Raw genomic sequence first — 25,979 nt, forward strand, 5'->3', positions numbered from 1 at the left:
ACAGCCATGTACAATAACTGAGATCTACATCAATATTATTCGATTCTGCCTTCAGATAAACAGCAAAACAAAGAAAAAAGATCTAAATTCCTTCATCAGCACCAAGACAGAAGAAATTCTGTCTCTGGCTGAAGCTGCTTTTCTTGCAACTCAACAAAAATCTGTGAACCTGACAGACCTGACCTGTGAAGACATCTGTGTCCTGTCCTTCCTGAAACCACTTCTCATCAAGGTGGCCCCGACAGAAACGATAACCACATATGCATTCCTCCATTACACAGTGCAGGAGTTTTTTGCAGCACTGTGGCTCCTGAAGAATCCTGATAAAGTCAGAGATGTTTTTCAGCAGTGCCTCACAGAGGAGAAGAAACACATGAAACATCTGATCCCCTTCGTGTGTCGACTGTTGAATGAGAAGAGCCCAAGTTTGATGAAGCATCTGATTCCAGATCAGGACCTGAAGAATACATCTAACTGGTTCTTCAAGGAGCTGATTAACACATTTCTTCCTCATCTGTGTGAGCAAGAAGAGGCTGATACTGAGGACAGTGGGCTCCATGTCCACATACTGTTCTTATGTCAGTGCTTGTATGAGTCCCAGAGTCCTGAAGCGTGCATCTACCTTCTAGACAAACTAAAATACCGCCTTGACCTCAGTGGAGACAGTCTGGATCCTTACCCTTGCTGTGCTGTGGCCTTTGTGGTCACTCAGTCAAAGGAACAGAAAATAAGGCTGAACCTCGAGGATGTTGTGATATCAGAACAAGGAATGAGACAGCTGTTTGAATGCTTTAAAAATGTTCAGTGGTAAGAATGAACATGCGCTTTTAGGCTTATATTACTGCTTAGGTTACATCCTTTAATGAGACGCGTATTCTTGGTTAGTTTTACTCTGAGGTAATGATCTCTTTTTCAATTGTAGGTCTGGCCCTCTGCCTCGACAGTTTTGGGAGATTTTTCTTATCAATGAAGAGCAGATGAACTTTGTAAGCTTATTCAGCCTAGATGGAAACCTTCACCTTCTAGTTGATGGTGAAAAGAAGCTTTTTGAAAGAGCTGTGGAAGTCATGCAGAGGATGCAAACAAAGGTTAATGTCTGCCTCCACTGGGACAATGAAACTCCTGCCTGTCACAGTCAGTGTGAGTCTCTGTTAAAGGCTTTGCCGTTCATCAGCTCACTCAGGTATGTAGCTTTTGCTTTCAAATAATTATGACTGTTAAAATGGAAAAAATAGGTTTTGACTTGACTTTAATACTTGTTACCGAACTAAATAATTTATATCAATATCTAATGTACTGACAATGTAACTTCTATTTTTTTTTTATTACTGTTTTACTTCTTTGAAAAATAATGGTGTAACTCTAAAGCCCAGGAGGTAATAATGATGGGAGTCTACTGCCCACTGAATTGCCAGGCAGTCCTTTTCCATGGTGCTGTCCCTGGCCTCCCGCTCTCAAAGTTTCCAGCTGATGTACTTGATGGGGTGGTTGACTCTTCTTACTTCCCGGGTTAAAACACTCCCAAGCCCTCTGTTCAAGGTGCTGGTCTGCAGAATAAAAAGAAGGGAGAAGTTAGGTGTGTGGAGCAGGGGTTTCCCACAGAAAGCTTCTTTCACCCACACAAATGCCACCCGGCACTGCTTCCTCCACTGGACCAGATCCGAGGCACCCTTTCGGGTGAGATCGGTCAAGGTGTTGGTCAGCTTCGCAAAGCCGGGCACAAACCGATGGTAGTAATTGGCCAGTCCCAAGAACTGCCTCACCTGCGTTTTTGTCTTGGGATGCGGGCAATTGCTGTTGTTTTATCCATCTGAGGATGCACCTGCCCAACTCCCACGTGGTACCCCAAATACTGTACCTCCCTCCGTCCAACAGTGCACTTCTTCTGGTTCCCCGTGAGCCCCGCCTGCCTCTGGGACTCCAGCACCATGGCCACCCGCTGCACATGCTCTGCCCAGTTGTTGCTATGGATGATGACATCATCCATGTAAGCGGCAGCATATGCAGCTTTTAAACACAGTACCCGGTCCATAAGGTGCTGGAAAGTGGTCAGGGCTTCAAATAAGCAGAATGGAAGTGTGATTAATGGGTGCAAACTGTAAAGAGTGGATAAGGCTGTTTTTTTGTTCCCTTAGACTCTGCAGATAAGGTAATGTGCAAGTAGCCCTTGGTTAAATCCAGTTAAGTAAAAAAGCGAAAAAAGCTCATCGATCCGGGGCATGGGACAAGCATCAATCTCTGACACCTGATTCACCTTGAAATAGTCCACACAGAACTGTATAGACCTACCTTTCTTCTGTTGATGCCATCTTTAGCATTTCTGCCAATTCCTTTTGAACAGTCTGTCTTTTGTGCTCAGATAACCTGTAGGACTGTGAATGCACCGTCACGCCAAGCTGCATTTCAAAGTGATGCTCCATGAGATTCATATGGCCAGGCAGAGGAGAGACATCCACAAACCGCTGTTTTTGAAATGGGTGTTAACCGCTGCTCTCTGGGCCTGTGTGAGATGGTTATCACAATGGTGGAATTTGGCACCTCCAGCCCCAATTCATCTCTTTCCTTAACCAGGCTCACAAGAGCAGCGGTTTCAGCCCCTATCTATGCTTTAAGGAGATTGAGGTGATAGATCTGTGTGGTTCCGCCCCTGTCTGACCATGCCACCTTGTAGTCCACGTCCCACACTTGCCATGTGACCACGAAGGGCCCTTGCCACTTGGCAAGTAGCTTTGAGCTATAAGACGGGAGCAATACAGCACTTTATCTCCCAGTAGAAATTGCCTGGGTCTGTTGTACAGGTGCTGGTGTTGTTCCTTGGCCTGAACTAAATCCTCCCGTGATAACCTATCCAACGCTTGAAGCTTTGCTCTCAGGTCCAGGACGTATTGAATCTCATTTTTAGCAGGGCTTGGACCCCCCAGTTTTCTTTAATAAGGTTGAGCGCCAACCACAGTTTCCTGCCGAACAATAACTGAAAGGGAGAAAATCCCAGCACCGCTTCAGGACTGACCATCGTGAATACACCGACCATCGTTTCTTATCACTTGGTCGAAGGCTGAGCGTAGGTTGTCATCTCGAGACTGTTCCAATAGAAAAATCTTCCGTGGAGCACGCTGCCGTATGCTCCTCCCTGGAGCCGGTGTTGGATGACCCCACATCACCACTCAGCATATTTACTAACTATGCTATGCGTCCTCTTATGTCCGGATGTAATAGCATTTTAATACCTGAAACTACCATAATCTAACAAGAATGTTTGAATGACAGATTAGGGTTTAAAGCAGGGGTGGGCAACTCCAGGGTCAACAATTACAACCATAAACACACAAAAAAAAAAAACCTTAGGGGTGGCTATTTTCCGCTGTTTATTTTCAATACCATGTTTTAATAGGTGACTAATTTTAACTTTTAACTTTAACATTTATATTTATATGTAACACAGTATCATAGCTGTCTCAGAATTGGGTTTGTACAAGCATGGGCATTCTACATTTATAAGTTTTTTCCCCTTTTGTATTCCAGCATGACACTAACCCTGTGTCTACTCCCTGCTATACATTGGGTGCTTAAAGTTTGATCAAATCAAGTTTAACAGAAATCTGAAATTTTGTTTTTCAGCTTCAGAGGTCCAGTTTCATGGAGGCAGGAGAAATACCATGGGACACTGGAGAGCAGAAGAGGCTATTCATGGATTTATGCCTGAAAGCAGCACTTCAATATAAAGAAAAAAACAAACATATACTGAAGAGGCTCCTCCTATTGTTTCCAGTTAAAACGGACATAGACAACATCTTTCTTGATTTGTTTGAACATGTGAAAGAGTTTTCAAGTGACTTTAAAATGGCTTTGAAGCCATTTTTCCTGTCAGCTCCTGCAGTCTGGTCCATAAACCTCTCAGAGAGAAAGACCTCCATTCTCCTGGAAGTGCTGAAACTCCAACCAGAGAAGAAACAAGTGGAGCTGACAGGCTGCTCACATGAAGAGAGTGAAGTGAGGAGTTTCCTGCAGTGTCTGCCTTATATCTCACAGCTCAGGTAAATGAAATTTTCTTCACATGAGTCAAATATCTGTAAGAAAAGATGTGCTGTAAAAGAAGTGATGGAAATATTTGAAGCTCCATAAATTGTAAAGTGGTGATTTTGTCTTGTGCTATTTGTTTGTCATCAGCATCATATTTGTGACTTTATCTACATGGATCATATTGTAAATGTATTCAGACTCTGTCATATTTCAGAGGGAAACGTGCTCAGTACACTACTGTGTTTCACTGACCTGTTCAGCTGTTTGTTGCTGTGAAGTTTCATATTTTCTATAAATCTCAGATGAAACAGGATCTAAAGTAAAGAAGTTTCTCATCAGAAAGGTTGAATTTGATTTAGATTTGATAGGTGAAGAAATGAATTGATTTCATGTTAAATTCAATAAGCTGATATAAGTTGTGTGAATGAAGGTGAGCATGTGACTGAGCTCATGCAGCAGAGAGGAGAGTGTTGGAGTGCACACATGTTTGATGGAAACTTGCATGTTTGACCTGCAGCAGAATCATGAAATGATGTGAAGAAGAAGAAGAACGTAGCTCAGTGCTGACAAGTCAGTCCTGTTTAAAGCTGCTCTTAAAACAACAACAACGTGACATCAAATGTTTAAAGTCAAAGTTCAAACTGTTTGTGGCTTTTTGAAAATGAGCAGCTTCAAAATCAAAGCAGCTGTGAACCGTCTCTGTGCTGCAGTGATGCAGTCAGAAACATCCTTTACACCTGAATCCATCATCGCCATGGAAACAACATGAAAGCAAACTCAATGAGTCCTTCAGTGAGTAACTCAGTAAATGAATGAGTTACATGAAGCTGCACTTTATCTCCTGACTTTGTTGAACTTTACTGAGCATGATGATGATGATGATGGTAGCAGCTCTATAGTGAGCAGCAGATGAAGATTTCAGACAGCAGAGAGTCTTCATCACTTTGTGTGTCCACCTGCAGATGTAGCAGATGTGTTAGAGCAGGATGAGTGTTTGTGTTGTAAGAGTGTAAAACAGTGTTCAGCTGCTCTGATGGAAGATGTGTTTAACATGGAGCTTCATTATGTACAGGAAGGAAAGATGGAGTCCATCAGTAGTGTGTGGTTGTTTTTATGCAGCTCACATCAAATCATCACTAAATGTTTCCTTCTTATTGTTCCAGTGTTGATGAGGAGACATTAGATGAAGACACAACGAGGTTCTTTGGGAATCTGTTCTGTGCAGCAGCAGAGAGAGAACAGCAGACAGGAGAGAAGATACTGGAGCTGTTATCATCAGTGTGCACATATCAAACATTCCCCTATGGGAACATAAACTTGAGTGATTATGGAAAGAAGTGTCAAAGTGACTTCCTGCTGGATCTCTATTCCAAATTGAAGGACTATGAGACTAAAACAGGCTTGAGTGTCCTTCCATCATTACAGTCAGTTTTCCAGTCAGCTCCTGCAGTCTGGTCCATAAACCTCTCAGAGAGAAAGACCTCCATCCTCCTGGAAGTGCTGAAACTCCAACCAGAGAAGAAACAAGTGAAGCTGACAGGCTGCTCGTATGAAGAGAGTGAAGTGAGGAGTTTCCTGCAGTGTCTGCCTTATATCTCACAGCTCAGGTAAATAAGACAGATTTTAATTAATATTTTCATTTGCAGAATATTTTCAGCATGTTCTTTGGTTTCATCTTCACTGTGTTTCAGCTGTGATCCTGACTTCTTCCAGAGTGTGTGTACATCCATGTCTGTAAGATCCAGAGAGGAGGCCCAGCAGCTGGAGTCTCTGCTGCAGCTCCTGGGGTTCCAGCTGCTGTTAACAGGAGAGTTACACAGGAAAAGCTGCTGGTCTGTGGGGAGAGTTCTCAAACTGTGTGGCTCTAAAGTGGATCTCATCCTCACACCCAGCAAGATGTCTGCCAGAGGAGCTGCTCTCCTCTTTAGACACACAACACAACTACACAGTCTGAGGCAGGAAGTGAAATCATGACTCTCTTGTTCTTCTAACACCATTTATCTGCTGTCCACTTTGAATCTTTGGTTCTTGGTGTTCATCATTTCTGCTCTTTTGTCTCTTTGATCTTCAGGCTTTCCATCAACATGTCCTTGCTCCTGTTTCAGTGGGTAAGAAGAGGCAGAGTGGTCTGTCCACTGGCTGTGGAAGAGCTTTCTCTTGTGCCTAAGAAAGCCCGACCATCACAGAGAGTATTGTTGAGGGCTGTCAGTAGTTTGGCTTCCCTGCTGAGACACTGGACAGTCGGACGGTTAGACCTGACTGAGAGCTGCATCCCTGCTCAGGGTCTGATTACACTGCTGCTCCATGATGGTCCTCTAACAGTCAAGTAAATGTCTTCCTGAACATCACAGGCCAAATAAAATGTAGAGTTTTACTTTAAAGCTTGTTTTATATTTATGATCTCTGCAGACTGAGTGAAGAGAGCTTCCAGCAGCTTCTGTGTCTCCTCCATGAAATCCAGGACAAGGACTTGACACACAGCAGCCGGGACACACACACTACACTACTGGAGTGAGTGTCACACACTGATCCTTCTCTGGGAGGCACCAATAACCATCAGCCTGTTCACACACACTACAATAATATGATGTGCAGTGATCACTTAGAGCCTCTTGTTGTGTTTGTGTTACAGTCTGAGTCACAATCAGATCACTGATGCTTCGACTGATGTGTTACTGCAGCTGCTCTCCATCAACCCCTCCATCGACTGTGTGCGGTGAGCCAACATGAATCAGTCTCCATCAGTGAAGGAGTTTCTCCTCAGACTCTCAGAGGAATCATTCACAGTCTGAGCTCACATGGATTCATGTTGCTCTGAGTGAATGAGTGACGTCTGCTCTCTCTGCTTTGGTCTCTTTCTAGACTCTACAGCAACAACATCGTGCACAGAGCAGCCTTCAAGGAACACAAGCAGTTTGAGATCTGGTGAAGAACTCATCACCATCATCATATCATCATCATCATTGTCATCATCAGGGAGCTGTGGTTTTATGGTCTCATAATTGTTTCTTGCTAATCTGTAATGTACAACAGCAATAATGGTTCAGTAAGCTTTAATAGCTACTTTAGAATGTTTTATTTTGCTTTATTGTATTTCTTTATTATGTCATTATTAAAAATAGTATTTGTATAGAGACGAGCACACCTCAGACTGTTTCTGAAAGTTCTGCAGATTTTTGTTTTATGGAGCTCTGATTGAAGCTATGCAACAGTCATCCTAATGTTTACACATCAGATTGTTTTATCGTGATTAAATTATTTTCGCATAGTGAAAAAATAAAGTGAGGCTGTAATTGTTACATTAAAGTTGTGAGTCAACTTTGTTTATTTTTGTTACTTTTGCAAAAACTGTACTGATGTTGGACTTTATGTGTCAGTCAAAACATAAAGATGTCATAATGATTTTCACAGTAGTCAAGCAATAACATTACAGTCAGGTGGCATGACAACAAAGATACCAGTGAGTGTCATTTCTTTATTTTAAATGAACTAATGCAAGAAATAAAGGTGTGGTGTAAAACACGGTGCATATTTAGATTTTATGAAATACATGTGAAAATCAAATCAGTTTACAAATATCACTTTTAATCATGTAAATGTACAAAATGTGATTTTGACTGAAAACAGTCTGTCTTTAAAAATAGTGCACTAAAATTTCACACAACTCTTACATTTTTTGATATGGGAATTATAATTATATAACAACACTGAGAATGGTTTTATCATCATATACATATTAAGAGAGAGTATGTCATCACACAGCACTGAGCAGGTTAAATGAGATTAATATTGTTTAGCACTCAGGATGCAGAGTGGGTTGTCTGTTAACATTATGATTTGAGCGTGCCTCAAATCATAATCTGTAGTTCAGTCTATGCGCACACATCTGGACAGCAACACAGTTTTTGTAGTTTTGTCTCAAAGGATTTTAATTCAGCCGATTAATATGAAATTGAAGTGTCGTCTTTTAGCTTGAATTTTAGGGTTTTAACAGAAATGTTGTGCTAACTATTCAGGATTTAGAGCCATTTTTTATACATAGTGCCCCATTTTCAGAGGCTCAAAGTCACCGGACACGTATAAAGGCTGTTTTAATTCCTCCCTTGAGATGCTTACGTGCTCTCTTGGATGAGATGTTGGGTTAGATGTTGTGAAATTGTTTTCCTTAACCATGGAAATAATTTTGTCATCATGCACTTTTCCTGTCTTCTGTGATCTTTCAGGCCTTTTTGCTGGCATTGCTTCTTTTTAAGAATGAACCAGACTGTTGATTTGGCCTCTTCTGAAGTTTTTGCTTTCTCTCTAAACAGGCTTTTAGAGTTAACTATAGCTAATAGCTGAATATGGCTTATTCACATTCACATGAAATTGCTTTTCGGTCAGTGGTTCAAATAATTTTGAGCCTTTTGAAATATGGACTGTGCATAAAAATGCAATTTGTACAGTGTGTTTGGTTTCTGTGTGAGCTGTGGGCTCAACTAATGCATCACACATTGTATATTACTTGTTCCATGGATCTAGGATGTAGCGCAGGCATCTACTAATCTTAAAGTTGGTGACTGCTCCAGTCTGGATGCCAATTATTCTTGGGCAAGCTACTAACACCAAGTCACTCTCTGATGCATCTATTGGAGTTTTGCATGTGTGTGAGTGTTAGATAGAAAGCACTTAAGCATAGAAAAAAAACTGCTTGTATAACAGTGGTTAATGAGGCATGTTGTATTAAACACTCTGATGCCCCATGAGATTAGAAAAGTGCTACATCAGTCTATTTACCCACTGTTAGACATCAGTCCCATGAGAGTTTCTGTTAGTGTTGACAAAATGTCTTCCTTTTCATTTCCTTAGTGACTATCTGTCACGGACCCGGTTCCGGGGACTCGGGGTTCGTGAACAGTGTGGACCTTTATTGTTATTAGTGTATTGGATGTATGTTTGCTGCACTGTGTTCTTGTGTTCCATGCTGGTGTGTGTGTGTATGTGTGTGAGGCTGGAGGATGAAGGACAGCCACCTGCAGGCCTGATGGGTGTGGCCCTGCCAGCTGCTGGTCACGCCTAGCTTACCACACACCTGCTTCTGATCAGGATCGTCGGGGGAGCTACTTAACAGAGCGATGGAGCTTCCTCCGGCGCAGGATCGTTGAGTTAGACTCCATGTCAGTGTTTGTAGTGCTGGTCAGTGTATGCCTGCTGGAGTTGGTGCCATAACGGCTGTGTCTGTGTTTTTTCCTCAGGAGAGTGGAACACAGGACTGCAAGACACACGGGGTGTGTGAAGGCACAGGGGCAGAGAGCACGGGATACCAGCACTTGGGAGAAGACACGTCACGGGAGTCGAGGGAGCACTTTTGGAGATTCAATGTGTGGTGTACATTTACCTCACTGTAAATAAACCCACTGTTCATTTCATTAAGTCCAGCGTTTGGGTCCTTTCTCCAACATCCCCCACGGTCTGCCCCCCAGACTGTGACACTATCATCAAATTATTTCAAATCATGTTTGATTCTACCAAATTAAACAAATATATCTATAATAATTTTACAGTTTTATAGTACAACCCCATTTCCACGAAACTTTTGACGCTGTGGAAAATATAATAAAAATAGAATGCAATCATCTGCAAATCTGCTAAACCCATATTTTATTCACAACAGAACGTCACATGTTTCTACGGACATATTTTACTATATCATGAAAAACATGAACCTAGTACAACCAAATGAAGCTCAGCTGTAAAGTTGGAGCAGTACAAAGTGTGTTTGTCACAGGAATTTGCCTGTATTTGGTTGATGATGTTAGATTATAGAAATATCTGTGAATAAATAACATTAAATTCACTTTGAAGTGATTTTCACACTGCTTTATTAAGCTATGGGAGAATACCAGAGATAAACACACTGTAACCTTTAATGTTTAGGTGTGTGCAATATTTCAGATCTGTAATGTGCAGCTGCCATGTCAGAAATAAACATCAGTATTGACATTGCACTGAGCAACAATATAGTGTTAAACTGAGCTGATAGATTTCTTGTCCTGCTTTTTTATATGTGATGATCAAATCACAATTGTATTTGCAGCACAAGTGTTAAATCTTACTATTTATTTATATGTTCTTTATACTACTGTGTTTGCAGTAGGAAGTGCTCAATCAGTTAATTTTGTACAGGAGAACAGATGCTACCTTTCAGGTGAGCATACACAAACCCTGAATCAGAAAGCCTGACTTACCCAAAAAATTCATATCCTTATCTAACAGGGTGAGGCTGAATTTAAAAACACAAAGGGGTGAACTTAGGGAGGCAGCTTTATTGCGCTGTGGAAAAAATTTAATTCAGGATATAAGAAACAAAATCCAAAACTAGTAGTTGCGAGGAAACCGAGGAACACGGAGAAACACAGCTAGTGGGACGACATGACGACGGGCCAGGGAAACAGAGGACTCAAATACACAAAGGATAAGGAGGGAATGAGGAACAGGAGGGAAACACAGCTGGGACTAATCAGACACAATGAGACAGGAAGGAAGCAAAAATGAAGACAGGGCAAAGCACTATCAAAATAAAACAGGAAATATACATAAACTCAGACTCAAGACATGCAAGCACAGTGACTCGGGAGACAATAATAAACATGGAAACAGTACTTAACATGCATGGAGGCAAAAAGTGAAACAGACTAGATAAAAAACTCAAAACCAGAAATACAAGTGACTAAACTAGGAACACTACTGGAACAAGTAGGACAAACAAGGAAACTGAACCATAAATAATACTAAATCCCACATTATAAATGAAATCAGAAAAACACAAATACTGGGTCACTGATGCAGTATCATGAAATTTACTTCTTTATAAATCTGAATAACAATGTTATACTTCAGAAGCTTTGTCTCCAAATTTTGATGCTATTATTACGGTTATTTAATGAAGAGGTATCATATAAAGATTATGAGCTGAACTAAACTTCAGAGAAACATAACATACAAAAAAAAGAATCCTGGGATAATAATAGATTCCATTTTTCAATAACTGAAGTTTCCATCATCATTTAAACCATCAACTGATTGAATCCATGAATCTGAAAACATGTTTTTGACTGTGAGAGACAGACATGTACCGACTGAAATGTTCAACAAGACTATTCATACTAAACTACACACAGACACACTGAAGAACCAAATGAGACCGTAAACCCAGGATAAAGAGGTTCAGTGAATGTGGTGTTGAAGGTGTGGAGGTGGATCAGAGTGTTAGAGACTCTGTAGAAGGACAGAGTGCCAGCAGGACAGTCCACATACACTGCTACTCTCTTAGAGACAGAGGAGGAGGAAATGGATGTTTTTTGCTTATTGTGCCACGCAGAGTAACCACAATAATCAGAGCAGCTCAGGCTCCAGGACTGATCATTTTTTCCAAACACACAGCCTATCCTCCCCTTCCTTCTGATTGTTCTGTAACTCACTGATATATAAACTCCTCCTCTCCACTCGACCTCCCAGTAACAACGACCAGTCAGACCATTTCTGCACAGCAGTTGAGGACAGATGCAATCAAATCTGTCTGGATGATCGGGATATGGAAGACCCTCCCACACAAACATCACCTTCCTGTTGTTGTCAGACAGTTGGAGGTTTGTGTGTACTGTGTTTGTGTCGATTGTGAGTTGACAGGAATCTGATGGAGAGAACAAACACAATACAGCTGCAGTTATTGGTCCGTCATCTGTTCATTGATTGACACTTTGATGATGACTCCTGACATCAGAGATGTGAATGAGTGATGTGACAGTTTGAAGATGGTTGAATGTGTGCTGCTTTGTTTTCATGAATCACATTAAGAACACACTTACACTTCCTCAGACCTGGTCTCAACCATCGTACTCCAGCAGGCTCCACCCTGAAAGGAGGAGGGGGGTCAGACCAGCACAGTCTCTTTCAGCAGGCACACATGGACATTACATCACTCTCATACACATGCTGTTAGACACTGATAAAGGAACAGTCCAACATATTTATAAAAATTGCAGGCTGAGCAGACATTTTGACTTTTTTGTTGTAAGCATGTTATTTACTTTACTCTTCAGTTTGTGTGAAACGTATTAAAAAAAAAAAAATCCCCAAAATTAACTCACGGTGATGTGGTCTGAAAGGTACATATTATGGGCGGCACAGCTTCACCATATAGATTCAGCACAGCCTTATAGATTTAAAATTATTATAATTTATTTATATCAAAGTACTGATATATTTTTGTTTGTTTCATAAAATAGTTTGTTTAATAAATGAGTCCATAATTTATAAAACAAACAAATAGACTAAACAAGTGATTTAAGCAGTGATTAAATTAATATCAGTTCAACTGAATTATATTTTTAAAGTGCCAGTCATGACAACAGCTGCCTGTGGGCACTTTAGTTGCTAAATAAAAAAACAATCACACAATCCTTCATGAGCATTTTTAGAAAGAAGCACTCCACCTTTAGAGCAAACAAATTTGGCCAACGTTACACTGCATGAGCCAGCGTGTCTGTGAAGGTTGTGTGAAGCATCTTCTTGGAGGGTTACACATCCACATGTTGTTATTTATTTATTAAGAACTAGGGTATGTAAACTTTGAATTAGGGTCATGTTGGTATTTTCTGTCTTCAGTAAGATTTTTAAAACAGGCAAACACAGTTGTTTAATAAATGGCTTCCCCCAACCAGTAACTATGAGTGAAAGATAAGTGCTCCCTTATTCTTTTAAGGGAGCACAGTTTCAACAGTAACGGTCAGAAACAGCAGCATAGCAGTGCAATGCATTTTAATTAGATGCTGATGCTTAATTATTTCACGTGACTAATATGTTAGTTTAACTCTTTTGATGGAGCTCATACATGTTTGATGTCCAAATATCATACACATCGAGCAATGAGGCAAGTGTACCAGAGGGAATAAAGGACAGAAAGAACTGTCATCTATTACTGTTATATCAGAGACTGGCTGTGGCTGCAAAAGACTTCTCTATACCTAAGAGTGTGGAGTCCCCAGGATGGATCCTTCAGTATAGCGGACAGCTGCTTTACTTGTTCCTGTCCTGGATGATTGTAGCTCAGGTCCAGCTCCCTCAGATAAGAAGGGTTGGAGCTCAGAGCTGAGATGAGAAAACCACAAGCTTCGTCTGTGATCAAACAACCTGACAACCTGCAGACACAAAGCATGACAGCTAATCTTCCAGAACAGCAGTGCAGTTAAAAAGAAACTTACGCAGAAAGACTAATGTATATATATATATATATATATATATATATACACATATATATATATATATATATATATATATATATATATTTAGTGTGTAGTGGACAAACTACAATGTTAACCAGAAGATGGCACTAAATTAAAACACAGATGATCATTTAGGTTACTATAAATCACTGAGAGGAAACATTAAAATCTAAATGTTTTATCATAGTCAATGAAATGATAAACAATGAAATATAATAGTTCAAATAAAAGTAGAATAGTTAAAATGAAAGTAAAAAATATAAATCTATGCTAAACTTAAACTAAGTTGGAACCTATTTTTAGTCTTTAACCAAATTCAAGTAAAAATCGGAATTATTTTTGACGATACATTATGGTGGAAAGAAGGAGAAAATTTATGAAAAATCTTAAAAACCGTCTGTCTAACAATCATAAAAATTAAGCTAACGAAAGTGTTTATTAGTAATAAAAACAAATGTAGAATCCTGACCTGAGTGTTTCTAGTTTACAGTGAAGACTTCCTAATCCAGAAGACAACACTTTCACTCCTGATTTTGCCAGGTCATTGTTACTCAAGTCCAGCTCAATTAGACTACAGAACTGGGAACTGAGAATGGAGGATATAATTTCACAGCTTCTCTGTGATAGGTCACAGCCACTCAGTCTGGAAAGACAACAAAGCACCAAAAAATAAAAGATAATTCTTGTACATGCAAAGTCTTTACTGGCCTACTCTGAATAAATAAAGTGCTTAAAATGAAATGCTTAACTCTTTCCAGTAAATGTATATATGAGTTTGTTAGTCTCATCAAGTTGTCTCATCACCAGAGTTTATAAATCTTAATAATAAAAAACATGAATATACATCTGTAAAACATCAAATTCAAAGTCTGGGAAGTTTTCTTTTTAAATATCTACTAATTACCTTCTCACATCAAATTGCAAAATACATTATCTGACCTGATAGTTTTCAGTGTAATGTGTGGATGCTTCAGTCCAGCAGATATCAACTTCACTCCTGAGTCCCGCAGGTTGTTGTTACTCAGATCTATAGCTGTCAATTCACAGTCCTCCATTTTAAGCACAGAGGACAGAGCTTCACAGCTTCTTTCTGACAGGTTACAGCTATTTAGCCTGAAGATACAGTAATATAAAATTAAGCAGTGATAGATGTGTTTGTCATTCCTGTTAAAGGGAGAGAAGGATCTTTAAATCTTTAAATCTTTATAACTTACAGAGCTTTTTGAGAAGCTTTGACCACTGGCAGCAGCCTCAGAAGAGCATCCTCTGAAGCAGAATATTTCTTCAAGTCAAAAACCTCAAGGTCTTCTTCTGACGACAGTAAGATGAAAACCAGAGCTGACCACTGAGCAGGAGACAGCTCATCTGTGGAGAATTGTTCTGAACTCAAAGACTGTTGGATCTTCTCCACTATGGCACGATCATTCAGCTCATTTAGACAGTGGAACAGGTTGATGCTTTTCTCTACAGACAGATTCTCATTGAGCTTCTTCTTGATGTACTGGACAGTTTCCTGATTGATCTGTGAGCCATTTCCTGTCTGTGTCAGAAGACCTTGTAGGAGGTTCTGATTGGACTGCAGTGAAAGACCCAGGAGGAAGCGAAGAAACAAGTCCAGTAATCCATTTGGACTCTGTAAGGCCTTTTTGACAGCACTCTCATAGAATTGAGACCCTGTATGTTGTCTTGTTTCAAAGTTCCTGGAGGTGTTTTGTTCCTCTTCCAGCAGATTGACTCCAGTGTTGATGAAGGTCAGATGGACATGAAGAGCAGCCAAAAACTCCTGAACACTCAGATGGATGAAGCAGAACACCTTGTCCTGGTACAGCCCTCTCTCCTCTCTAAAGAGCTGTGTGAACACTCCTGAGTACACTGAGGCTGCTGTGATATCGATGCCACACTCTGTCAGGTCTGATTCATAGAAGATCAGGTTGTCTTTCTGCAGCTGATCAAAAGCCAGTTTTCCCAGAGACTCAACCATCTTCCTGCTCTCTGGACTCCAGTGTGGATCTGTCTCAGCTCCTCCATCATACTTGAACTTCTTCACTTTTGTCTGAACCACCAGGAAGTGGATGTACATATCAGTCAAGGTCTTTGGCAGCTGTCCTCCCTCTCTGGTTTTCAGCACATCCTCCAGAACTGTAGCAGTGATCCAGCAGAAGACTGGGATGTGGCACATGATGTGGAGGCTTCGTGATGTCTTGATGTGGGAGATGATCCTGCTGGCCTGCTTCTCATCTCTAGATCTCTTCCTGAAGTACTCTTCCTTCTGTGGGTCAGTGAACCCCCTGACCTCTGTCACCATGTCCACACACTCAGCAGGGATCTGATTGGCTGCTGCAGGTCGTGTGGTTATCCAGAGCTGAGCAGAGGGAAGCAGGTTCCCCTTGATGAGGTTTATCAGCAGCTCATCCACTGAGGTGGACTTTCTAGGGTCAGTTATGAGCTCAGTGTTGTGGAAATCCAGAGGAAGTCGGCACTCATCCAGACCATCAAAGATAAACAAAACCTGGAAGTCCTCAAAGCTGCAGATTCTTACTTCTCTGATTTCACTAAAGAAGAGATTAACAAGTTCCACCAAACTAAACTTGTTCTCTTTAAGGACATTCAGTTCTCTGAATGCAAATGGAAATATGAACTGAAAGTTCTGCTTAGCTTTTTTTTCAGCCCAGTCTAGCGTAAACTTCTGTGTTAAGACTGTTTTCCCAATCCCAGCCACTCCCTTTGTCAGGACTGTTCTGATTGGTTTATCTCTTCCAGGTGGGGCTTTAAAGATGTCTTCTTGTCTAATTGTTGTTTCTTTTTTGTGTAGTCTCCTGGATGCTGTTTCAATCTGTCTGATCTCATGTTTGGCATTCACATTTCCAGTCCCTCCCTCTGTGATGTAGAGCTCTGTGTAGATCTGATTCAGAAGGGTTGGATTTCCTGTTTTAGCGATCCCCTCAAACACACACCCAAATTTCTTTTTTAGGTGAGATTTAAGTTCATATTGATAACGTCGAGCAAAGATTTCTGAAAACATAAAATAAATAACCCAAATACATGAATTATTATATAGTCAACATCTCATTCCTCTAAAGAGTGAACATATGTTTGTCTAGCTCTTGAGATATTTGTTGCATTTATCCAGCAGCTGCAGTCTTGAGAAAAATCCTCTTACTGTTTTGCAGACTATCAGCAAGTTCCTCTTGCTTAATTTTCCTCAGGAAGTGCAGTGTAATCTTCACAAAAGCCTCTCTGCTGTTTTCCCTCTGCTCTTTAACCTCAGCCTCCAGCATCTCTTCATCCTTGCTCTGACTTTCTAAGTATTCTGGAAAATCTGCATGTAAAACCTTCTGTAGCTCCTTCAGTTGTTTCTTCACAAAAGAGATGATGTTGTCCTCCACGAGCTGGAACAAAATACCACACGAATGATACAATAAATTGAAATAATTGAGCCAAACATTAGATCCATGTTGTACACACTAACAATCCACTGGTCTGCAAAATGCAGCATGGAGATGACTGTGAACAAAATATATGTAAAACTGGTTATACATGTACAGACCATAAATATTGACTCCAAGTGTGTTTGACACAGATGTGCAGATTGCCCACTGGGTACCTCTGAGCTCTCCTGGTCCAAGCTATGGAGGAATCAAAATAAACCTATCATATAGGTTACAAAAATTCTACGAGTGGCCAAATCAATAATCTGATATATATTTTTAAAGAGAAAGAATTCAATCACCACTTAAGCATTATCAAAAGAAAACAACACTGAATCTTAACAAAGTCAAGAACACTCTTAAAGAGGTAGGAGTATAATTGGCACTCCCAAGCCCAATCTAGGCCAAATCAAACATGTGGTCATCAAGAATGTGATTTCTATACCGGACTGGTCAGGACCTGGGTTAACAAACAACTCTGCGTATTAACAGGGTGACAGTAGAAACTGCCAGTATTGGCTAAAGGCAAAAAAGGAGGAGAAGGGAAAGGCATATTCAAATCCAGTGAGAGAGAAGGAAAGTAACAATATGGGCTTTAAATGGTGGGCCACAATTGGTAAACAAAGCAAATTGGTTGAGCGAAAGAAGGGACATAGAAATGTTGTTGTTTGTGGAAGGACAGCAAGGCCAGGGGCGTTGGAGGTGGATTCAAACTGTTGTTCAAAGGTGTAGATATGAAACATAATGAAGTAGGAGGAAGGAAAAGTATGTGAATAGTGCTGTGTAGGTCAAAAGAATGTCAGACAGGATCTAAGGAGCTTGGAAAGAAAAAGGTCATGAGTTTAACACCAATAATCAACGGGTGATGTTGAGTGTTTTTAGTGGGCATGCCCAACAGGTTCTTCCGAAATGTCATTCGGAAGAGAAACACAAATTATGAAGTAAGCTAGGTGAAATGCAGCAAAACAAAAATTAACAAAATTTATTTGTTTTCTATATCTTAACAAAGTCAACATGCTTCTGCTTACTTTACAGAATTAGCCTGTTCATCTTTAAAATCAGTAGGCTGTTTCCTTGAATTATTGCTCTTAAAGGAGACATTGCTGGATTCATCTTTATATTCATGTCCACGTGCGTCTGGTCTTTGATGAATCCTGACAGAAGAAAAGTTATTAAATTCCACAAATGTTTCCTTGCACATAAAACCTTAAAATGTGTATTTGAAGTTCAAATCAGTTAATACCAATAACAACTTACATTTTACCAAAGGAACTTTTTTGTCTGAAATTAATCACAACTTCCTTTGAATCACTGCTTTTTAAGGATAAACAGCTGGGTTCAGCTCCAGGTTGGTTCCTGTGAATAATGATGGAGCAGTGATGTGAGTGCTGAGGTGTGACATGGAGAAGAGTCATGGACAGTTAGAGATGGTCATCTCACCTCTGAGCTTTGGTCTGGCTCTCATGTTCCCCACACAGAGTGGTTTTAGATGGAGGGGCTCCCTCCTCTCTGTCCTCACACTGATACATGCTGCTGAATTGACGTCAGCTCACACACACTTTCTACCTTCACCTTCCGAGGAAACACAAATCATTCATGTGCACATCAACTGAAATCCTCCTTTCCATCATGTGTGCTGTCCAAATATCAGCTGCTTCTTTTCTGCTTCATCTCAGTGTCAGCTGAATGCAGTCAGACAGCAGTGTGAGGCAGAGGAAGCTGCCATCAGCTGCTCTACTTCTACTATCAGTCCACTAGATGACGCCATGAATCACACACTGAAATACACTGAGTCACTGTAACTGGAAGCTTCAGTTCATTAATAATCACTCAGTTTAACACATCTAAACAGGATTTTAAAACAATTTGGATGATCCATAATTCAGAGAGGATCAGTAGTATTTAAGGTAAAGTGAAGAAGTGGATATTACTGTTTGAATATGTGATGATTATAATTATTGTGAGTACAAGAAAACAATGATTAGAATAAAATGGGCTCAAGTTTGTTTAGATGACAGGGTGCAGCTGTAGATCACACGAATAGGACAGGATTTGTGAATGTGTGTGTTTTAGGTTGGTTTAGCTATAAGCCTGGGTGTGTGTAACTGTAGAGAGAGAAGAATTTATTGACAGTGGGGGTCTGCCTGACATAAAACGAAATAGGAAGCCACAGTTGGAGGGTGCTAGAAATGTGTGGAACAGCTAGAAAAGAGAGAAGTAGTTCGTTGCCCTTCAGCCTGAGGTGCAGAGAGTACGTCATACCCCCACACATCCTGTTTATAGGGTGCCTGAGCATTGGTGTTACACACAGACACGCACACTCACACACATATAGTGCTATGTATATTCATATATCATCATTTAGGAAAGTTGTTTTGAATATTGTAGATGACCATTAGAAATAAACACCAAGTCTAAATGTAAGGACCTGCTGGACTGTCCCTCAGATCTGCTTCTAGGTTGAAAGATCTCCCTCCGCGCAGAGCATCAGGGTGTTTGTAACTTCAGAGTGGTTTTTTTAGCTGGGTGATAAAAGGACCAGCAGTATAGAGTGAAGATTACAACATTATCTACCCAATGTATGAGTTTTAGTTTAAAATTGTATAAATCATGGTAAACTAAGGTTCACAAGTGTTTCTCTAAATTGTGTTTTTATATTAAGTAACAATTCTTTTATCTTTTGCCTGAACATATGGATAGGAAGTCACACATTTTGTTGTTACACATTAGACCAATGACATCAGTATTTGCAGAAATATATGGAGGTGACTGACAAGTTTCCATGTTACCATGGCAACGTGTTTCACTTCCTTTGGTTGCATTTGTATCTGTCAGAAAAAAAGAGAAGAGAGAAGACAGGAAACTGCTGCCAGCAGCATCTTTGCAATGTGGTTTGCATTTTTACCATGTGACGTCACATGTCTAGGATGAGTTTTAGTATAACAGGCTGACACGGGAGAAATCAGTGTCAGCTTTGTGCATTCATCCCAGTCTTTGCTGTTTCTTCTGTGATATATGCAAGCTTACATACATACATATATACATTATATTATTAAGATTAAATATGTTTAATATTTTTGCTTCAATGTAATAAAAAATTAAATAACTTCTTTTTGACCTATGGAACAAAAGTCTTTACTGCCAGATGTAGCAGGTGTAAATCCTCAGTAACAACCCACCAGGCTGGGCAATGAGTACACAGTGACAGTCAGAAAACTAGACCCTTTAATGGTAATACATACAAATTATTATTAGTTATTATCATTATTATCAAATTATTATTATTAAGCTTTAAAATGTTGGAGCAGGATCAAATAAAGTCCATTATAAATGTGTACTACTCAAAGAAATAATTAAAGCGTTCTGTTAATAGAGCAGGAGCGGGAATGGTTTTACAGGTGGAGGGCACTAACATTTTTCCCTCTTCATCTTTTCTGTCTGTCTTGTCATTAGTTTTGCTTTGGCTAAGGTCATTGTCCCTACTGGCACCAAGAGGTGATACCAGAACGTTTGCTGTAAAGTCTCGAGAGCATCAAGGAGATTCCAGGAGACAGTCACTCTGGTAGAGCTGGACGGGGTCATAAAATGTCCTGAGCCATCAGCAGTATCTGTTCTTTTGTGCAAGGAGGAACAGGATGAGCACTGTCAGAGCCTTACAAAACAACCTCCAAGAGTCCACTGGTGTAAATGACTGAACAATTAGAAACAGACTTCACAAAGGCGAAGATCCTGTGGTGAAGGTCGAGATCCTCTACTGGGCCCCGTACTCACTCCCCAGCACCACAGCACCAGCCTGATTGTCATTTGCTGTGGAGTACTAGAATTAGCAGGTCCACCACTGGCACCCTGTGTTTTTTACAGATGAGAGCAGGGTTACCCTGAGCATGTGTGACAGCTGTGAAAGGCTCTAAAAAAGCAGTGGAGAACGTCATGCTGCCTGTAACATGTCAGCATGTCCGGTTTAGTGTTGGGTCAGTGATGGTCTGAGGACACAAATTGATGGAGGGATACACAGACTTCTACAGGCTGGGCAACTACACCCTGACTGCCATTAGGTATCAGGATGAAATCCCCAGACCCATGTCCTACCTGACAGTGGTGGAGAGGGTCCTGGGTACCTCCTGATGAAAAATGTGGCGAGAGTATGCAGGCAGTTCCTGCAGGATGAAGGAACTGACAGCACTGACTGGCCCCCAAGCTTGCCTAACCTAAATCCAACAGAACAACTCTGGGACATTATGTTTGAGTCCATCTGATGCCACCACGTTTTTCCCTCAGACTGCTGAGAAAGTCAGTGATGCCCTTCTCCAGATCTGTGATAAGATCCCTCTGTACACCCTCCACCCTCTTGTCAGGAACACACCCAGACATTGTCAGGCTTGCATACAAGCACATGACGTCCATACAGACGACTGAATACCATTTTGGGTTGGTGCCATTAAATTTCATCAAAATGGACTCAGAAAATTTTTCACTTTGGTTTTCTGAGCATCTTTGAATTCATTATGTTTATTATTTTCATTCCCATCAAACGACATGGCCTCTTTTCATTCCGACCACATTACCCATTCAATATCAGTACAAATATCCACTGTGTCCTTTTTCCCCACTGACATCTGATGTGTTTTCAAAGTGTTCATTTTTTGAGCAGTTACATGTTCACTCTGTTCTAGGAAGAAATCAGTAGAAATACACAAATGAAATGTCAACTATACATGATTATATCATTTCTCCAATAAACAGAAATGTTGAGCTCTTAATAATTAGGAAAAAAAACCCTTAAAGGTAGGTGTGGTGGAAGACACCAAAATGAAAGCATTGCTCTCATCTTAACAAGTGTTCTCAGACAAATGTAGTAAAAGTAAAAATACTGTTCATTTGGAGCAGCTCCTGTCTATAGTTTAATCATTGAATTATGGAAGGTGTACTTTGAGTTGAAGTAACTGTAGCAGTGGGAATATCTCAAGCAGAAAAAAAGAAGTATTCAAAGTTACTCGAAGAGAGCAGTGAAGAAAAAATATTGAGTTAACTTTCAGGTCCAGGAGAAGATCAAATTTGTAAAGCCAGTTTCAAAATAAAAGACAAATCCTCACGGTGAAAATATTTAAATAGGAATTCAAATATAGTTAATAAGTAGGTAAGTTCCTTGGCTCACATACAAAGAAGCGCACACAGATAAAATTGTGGCTGACACATTTACCTGCTGGCCTCCTTCATTCACTCTGAGTCTGTCACTGTGAGCTATGAGCGGCAGAGTTGTGCTGGAACTAAACAGCGCACAGCTGATGTGATCCAGGAAAACATTACAGACCGCCTCACTCACCTTCACACGGAGCTTCATATGGAAACGATCATCTGATACGAAATACAGGAAAGTGAAATGAAACTTCAATGAGGAAGGAAACACTCAGAGATGCGTTTAAGGCCAATCAGAATCGACAAAATCAACATCTGATCACTTTATAGTTTTAATCTTTTTGGGGAGAGAAATTGACGCATATATCAATGTTTGTCTTACGGTGTAATTTTTTGTCACTTAAACGTCAAACACACAGGCCTATTTTTTTAACTTGAAGGATTAAGCTCTTAGTTTCTTCAATGCTTAAAACATTTATTTTTTGAAGTCTGACAGTTTACTGTTGTTTTGTGTGAGCTGCATCCTTGATTAAGTTCTGAACTGAAGTTGGGTTTTTGGGGAGCAGCAAAGCTTCACAGGGAGCAAAATAAATGCAGAACGTCCTACATATTTAATGAAAGCCAGTCATTTATATCAGAATGTAGTTCAAAGTTTTACCAGCAGAGAGCGACAACTCCCCAATTTATGTCAAACTCGTTCACAGTTGATATTAGTTTTACTAGAGCTTCAGTGAACGTTCATCGTATTTTAAACAGATAACTGAGAGTTCCTCTGATGATGAAACAGTAATGCGCCATTTGTGGTGTTGCAGAGCTGTGGGACTGTACTTGTGGTCATTATGGGACGATTCCTCTGGTTTGAGCAAAAAGATTTTAACGCTGGAAATCCATCAGCTCACTTTAACAGACAGCGGCTCGATTTACTAACAGTCCGCACCAGAGAAACAAACATGTTCAGGCATTAAAAAACTACGGCTGGAATTTTCAAGTGGTGTAGTGTCATTTTTGTGACTGAGAGGCATGGTCACAGCAAGTCTTTTTATGGCAGACCTATAATGTATTTCACATTTTACATTAATAATAATATTTGTGGCATGCAGTAAATTTAACACTGGGATTTGTGATGGTTTGAGTGTTTACCTGGATTCAGGGGGAAAGGTCAGAAAAATATAAATGGGATGGGTGTACGACTCAAAGATGTGAGTGTAGTGCTAAAACTTTGTCTCTGTCCTGCAACTCTTCACAAAAGGGATTCTTTTCTCAGCAGTGCACACAGAGTGATTTTCATATAGTTCACCCCCCCATCAGAGCTATGCAGACCATATTGAAATGCAACTGTTAATACGACTGTGGCAGATTTTAAGAAGAACCTGTAGCCTCACACAGAAAAAAAAGAGCAAAACCCTTGTTTACCTACATTACACAGCATCAGTATGTTCATTAACATACAGAGTTTCAAACATGAAGACCACATGTTCTGGTGAACTGTTTAAAAACATCAACAAAAACACTTTTGCTGTAGCCTATAGATTTAAATCTCTTTATATTCCATTACAGATGCTACTGTTACTTACCCCAAACATTAGGCACTGTTATGCTACTACTATCATCTACTACTGTTACTATTACTACTGCAAAATAAAAAAAGGCAGTATAATAAACAAACAAACAAGATGAGAGACAAATAAAACTATATGTATTAACAGTGTATAAACAAATTTCATAAAGACAAAATAGTCTTTAGCCCAGAATTGTGAAATTATTTTCTTACAGCATTAAAACTAATTAAATTAAAATAAATACAAAATGAAGGTAAACACAACAAACATAAACAGAGCAGTGTACAGTACCTGGTTTGAAAGTTGACCTTTTCCAAGATTTTAAAGTCTAAAAGACCCTTATTATTATAATGTCTTTACATTACAATATAAATATATAATATAGGCAGCTGTTGTTGTGATTTGGCACTATATAAATAAAAGTGAAATGAAAAGTTCAGTGACACTCATCTCACTCTGGGTTTTTGTTCAAACTTGGTTCTGTCAGTTTTCATTCCAAAATCATATTTCACAATCTTCATCAGTTTTAAGGTTAAACAGTATTAATGGAACCAGTGAGTTTTCTGTCCATGCTTCTGGTCTACAGTGTGCACAGAAAGGCTGATGAGTTCAACTTCACCCCATAACCAAACCCAGGATAAAGAGTTTCAGTGAAAGTGGTGTTGAAGGTGTGGAGGTGGATCAGAGTGTCAGAGGAGACTCTGTAGAAGGACAGAGTGCCAGCAGGACAGTCCACATACACTGCTACTCTGTGAGAAACATTAGATAATGACGTTACTGTAATGGGAGTCCCGCTGTTGTTGTGCCAGGCGCTATACCCTCCATCAGTGCAGGTCAGACACCAGGACTGCTCATTGCCTCCAAATTTTGAGGCATCAATGTCTCCGTTCCTTCCGATCCCTCTGTAGCTTACTGCAATATAAACCTTTCCAACCCACTCGACCTCCCAGTAACAGCGACCAGTCACACCATTTTCACACAGCACCTGAGGCCAGTAATCAAATCTCTCTGGGTGGTCAGGATACGGGTGCTCCTTTCTCAGGTCTGTCACTTTTTTGTTGCTTTCGGATAATTTGAGGAATTTGTGAGCTGTGTTTGGGTCCAGCGTGAATTCACAGAAATCTACCAAAAAGAGCATAAAAATCTTTGGTTAATATTGTCTAAAGTTTCCTGTTTTTCATGTATATCTATATTTAAACTGCATTAAGTTGATTTTTGGCTAAGTCTATTTTTTTAGTAAGTGATGTTTCCATCTGGGGTAAAACTACCTCCTCCAGTGTGTTGTAGCCTGCCACTGGGGACGTTTGAGGACATGTCGGTGGACTCATATTTGATATGACATGAGAAAATACTTAAGGGAAACAAGCTCAACATATGCAGTACCGAAAACTGCAAATGGTTTGAAAAGAATCAAGACGTTCAAGATCAAAACTCTAAATTAAAAAGGTTTGCGATCCATCCCCTCCATGTATGAATTAAAAGAACGGGACTTAACATTCAGCCCTGATGTGGTTGATGAAGCACAAATAATACAATATATAAAATGTTTGTTTTAATGTTGCATTAAAGCAGAGGGGCGATCGTGGCTCAAGAGCTGGGAGTTCGCCTTGTGATCGGAAGGTTGCCGGTTTGAGCCCTGGGTCAGACAGTCTCGGTCGTTGTGTCCTTGGGCAAAACTCTTCACCCATTGCCTACTGGTGGTGGTCAGAGGGCCCCCTGGCGCCAGTGTCCAGCAGCCTCGTCTGATTGGGACTAGTAAAGCGCTATACAAATACAGGCCATTTACCATTATACAGTAACATTTACTACGCAAGAATGCACAAAATGCTATATCATGATGAATAAGAGAAAGTAATTCAAAAGAAAAACTATGACTCATTGAAAGTGGGGGAGAGAGCTCAACAGGGGAAGTATAAACATAGTACATTAGAAAAAACAAAAAAAGCACTTACACTTCCTCAGACTTGATTTTAACCACTCGATTCCAACTGGGTCAGCTCTGCAAGATATGGGAGGAGAAATTATTATCTTCCTTTGTTACGTCGCAAATACTTCTAAACACTAAGATGCAGATAAAGTTAAATAAAGCAAAACACCAAATATAGAAAGATTGTTGTAATATTTGTGAAGTATCCCTTTGGTAAACACAACTAAGAGCAAATAGTCTGCAAAAGAAATCTTTGCATATCACAGAACTACTGAAAATCCTAATCCTAGTTAAGTTTGCATGTAGATGCGGAGGAGGACTTTTTCATGTTTTTAATCAGGGTGATTGCTGACCTGAGATTTTCTATTCTCCAGTGTGGATCATTCAACTCAGCAGCCAAAAGTTTCACTCCTGTGTCTCCAGGGTGATTGTAGGACAGGTCGACCTCTCTCAGATGGGAGGAGGGGTTGGAGTTCAGAGCTGAGGCCAGAGCAATACACCCTTCATGCGTGATCATGCAGCCTGTCAACCTGCAAACGCAAAACTACCATTAACTAGGATATATTAAATTTTATGAGATAAGATATATTATACTTCTTTTATCCAGGGAGTTGGAAAAGGGTGTCACAGGAGCCAATGCATTAAA

General features: G+C 40.1%; 1 protein-coding gene and 1 pseudogene across 3 annotated transcripts in view; one reads left to right on the forward strand and one right to left on the reverse strand.

Moving 5' to 3' along the window:
* The first annotated feature begins 175 nt into the window (after nt 1-175).
* Nucleotides 176-9,432, forward strand: LOC113015913 (uncharacterized). 2 transcript variants are annotated; one of them, XR_013905372.1, is made up of 10 exons: nt 176-807; nt 923-1,183; nt 3,619-4,034; nt 5,184-5,627; nt 5,712-5,975; nt 6,092-6,346; nt 6,430-6,531; nt 6,653-6,736; nt 6,883-9,176; nt 9,255-9,432. XR_013905372.1 is itself a non-coding variant. In XM_080297562.1 (9 exons), exons 3-9 carry the CDS (start codon nt 3,637-3,639, stop codon nt 6,947-6,949), a joined length of 1,614 nt encoding a protein of 537 aa, XP_080153688.1. In that variant the 5' UTR covers nt 176-807; nt 923-1,183; nt 3,619-3,636; the 3' UTR covers nt 6,950-9,432. The 2 variants fall into 2 exon arrangements, 1 of the variants encoding a protein (XP_080153688.1); XM_080297562.1 differs by having other exon boundaries at nt 6,883-9,432.
* Nucleotides 9,433-10,305: 873 nt separating this feature from the next.
* The window catches only part of LOC113015512 (uncharacterized), a 31,973-nt pseudogene continuing 16,299 nt past the window's right edge, over nt 10,306-25,979 (reverse strand). The window contains exons 7-20 of the transcript XR_013905141.1: nt 25,687-25,863; nt 25,359-25,405; nt 23,988-24,528; nt 18,152-18,244; nt 17,969-18,067; nt 17,740-17,865; nt 16,831-16,909; nt 16,444-16,672; nt 14,498-16,295; nt 14,223-14,396; nt 13,753-13,926; nt 13,026-13,199; nt 11,868-11,914; nt 10,306-11,692 (exon numbers count right to left, since the gene is read on the reverse strand). The product of XR_013905141.1 is annotated as an uncharacterized LOC113015512 (transcript). The remainder of the gene's footprint in view (nt 11,693-11,867; nt 11,915-13,025; nt 13,200-13,752; nt 13,927-14,222; nt 14,397-14,497; nt 16,296-16,443; nt 16,673-16,830; nt 16,910-17,739; nt 17,866-17,968; nt 18,068-18,151; nt 18,245-23,987; nt 24,529-25,358; nt 25,406-25,686; nt 25,864-25,979) is intronic.

Source organism: Astatotilapia calliptera, chromosome 23, assembly GCF_964374335.1.
Source record: "Astatotilapia calliptera chromosome 23, fAstCal68.1, whole genome shotgun sequence".
Classification (NCBI taxonomy): domain Eukaryota; kingdom Metazoa; phylum Chordata; class Actinopteri; order Cichliformes; family Cichlidae; genus Astatotilapia; species Astatotilapia calliptera.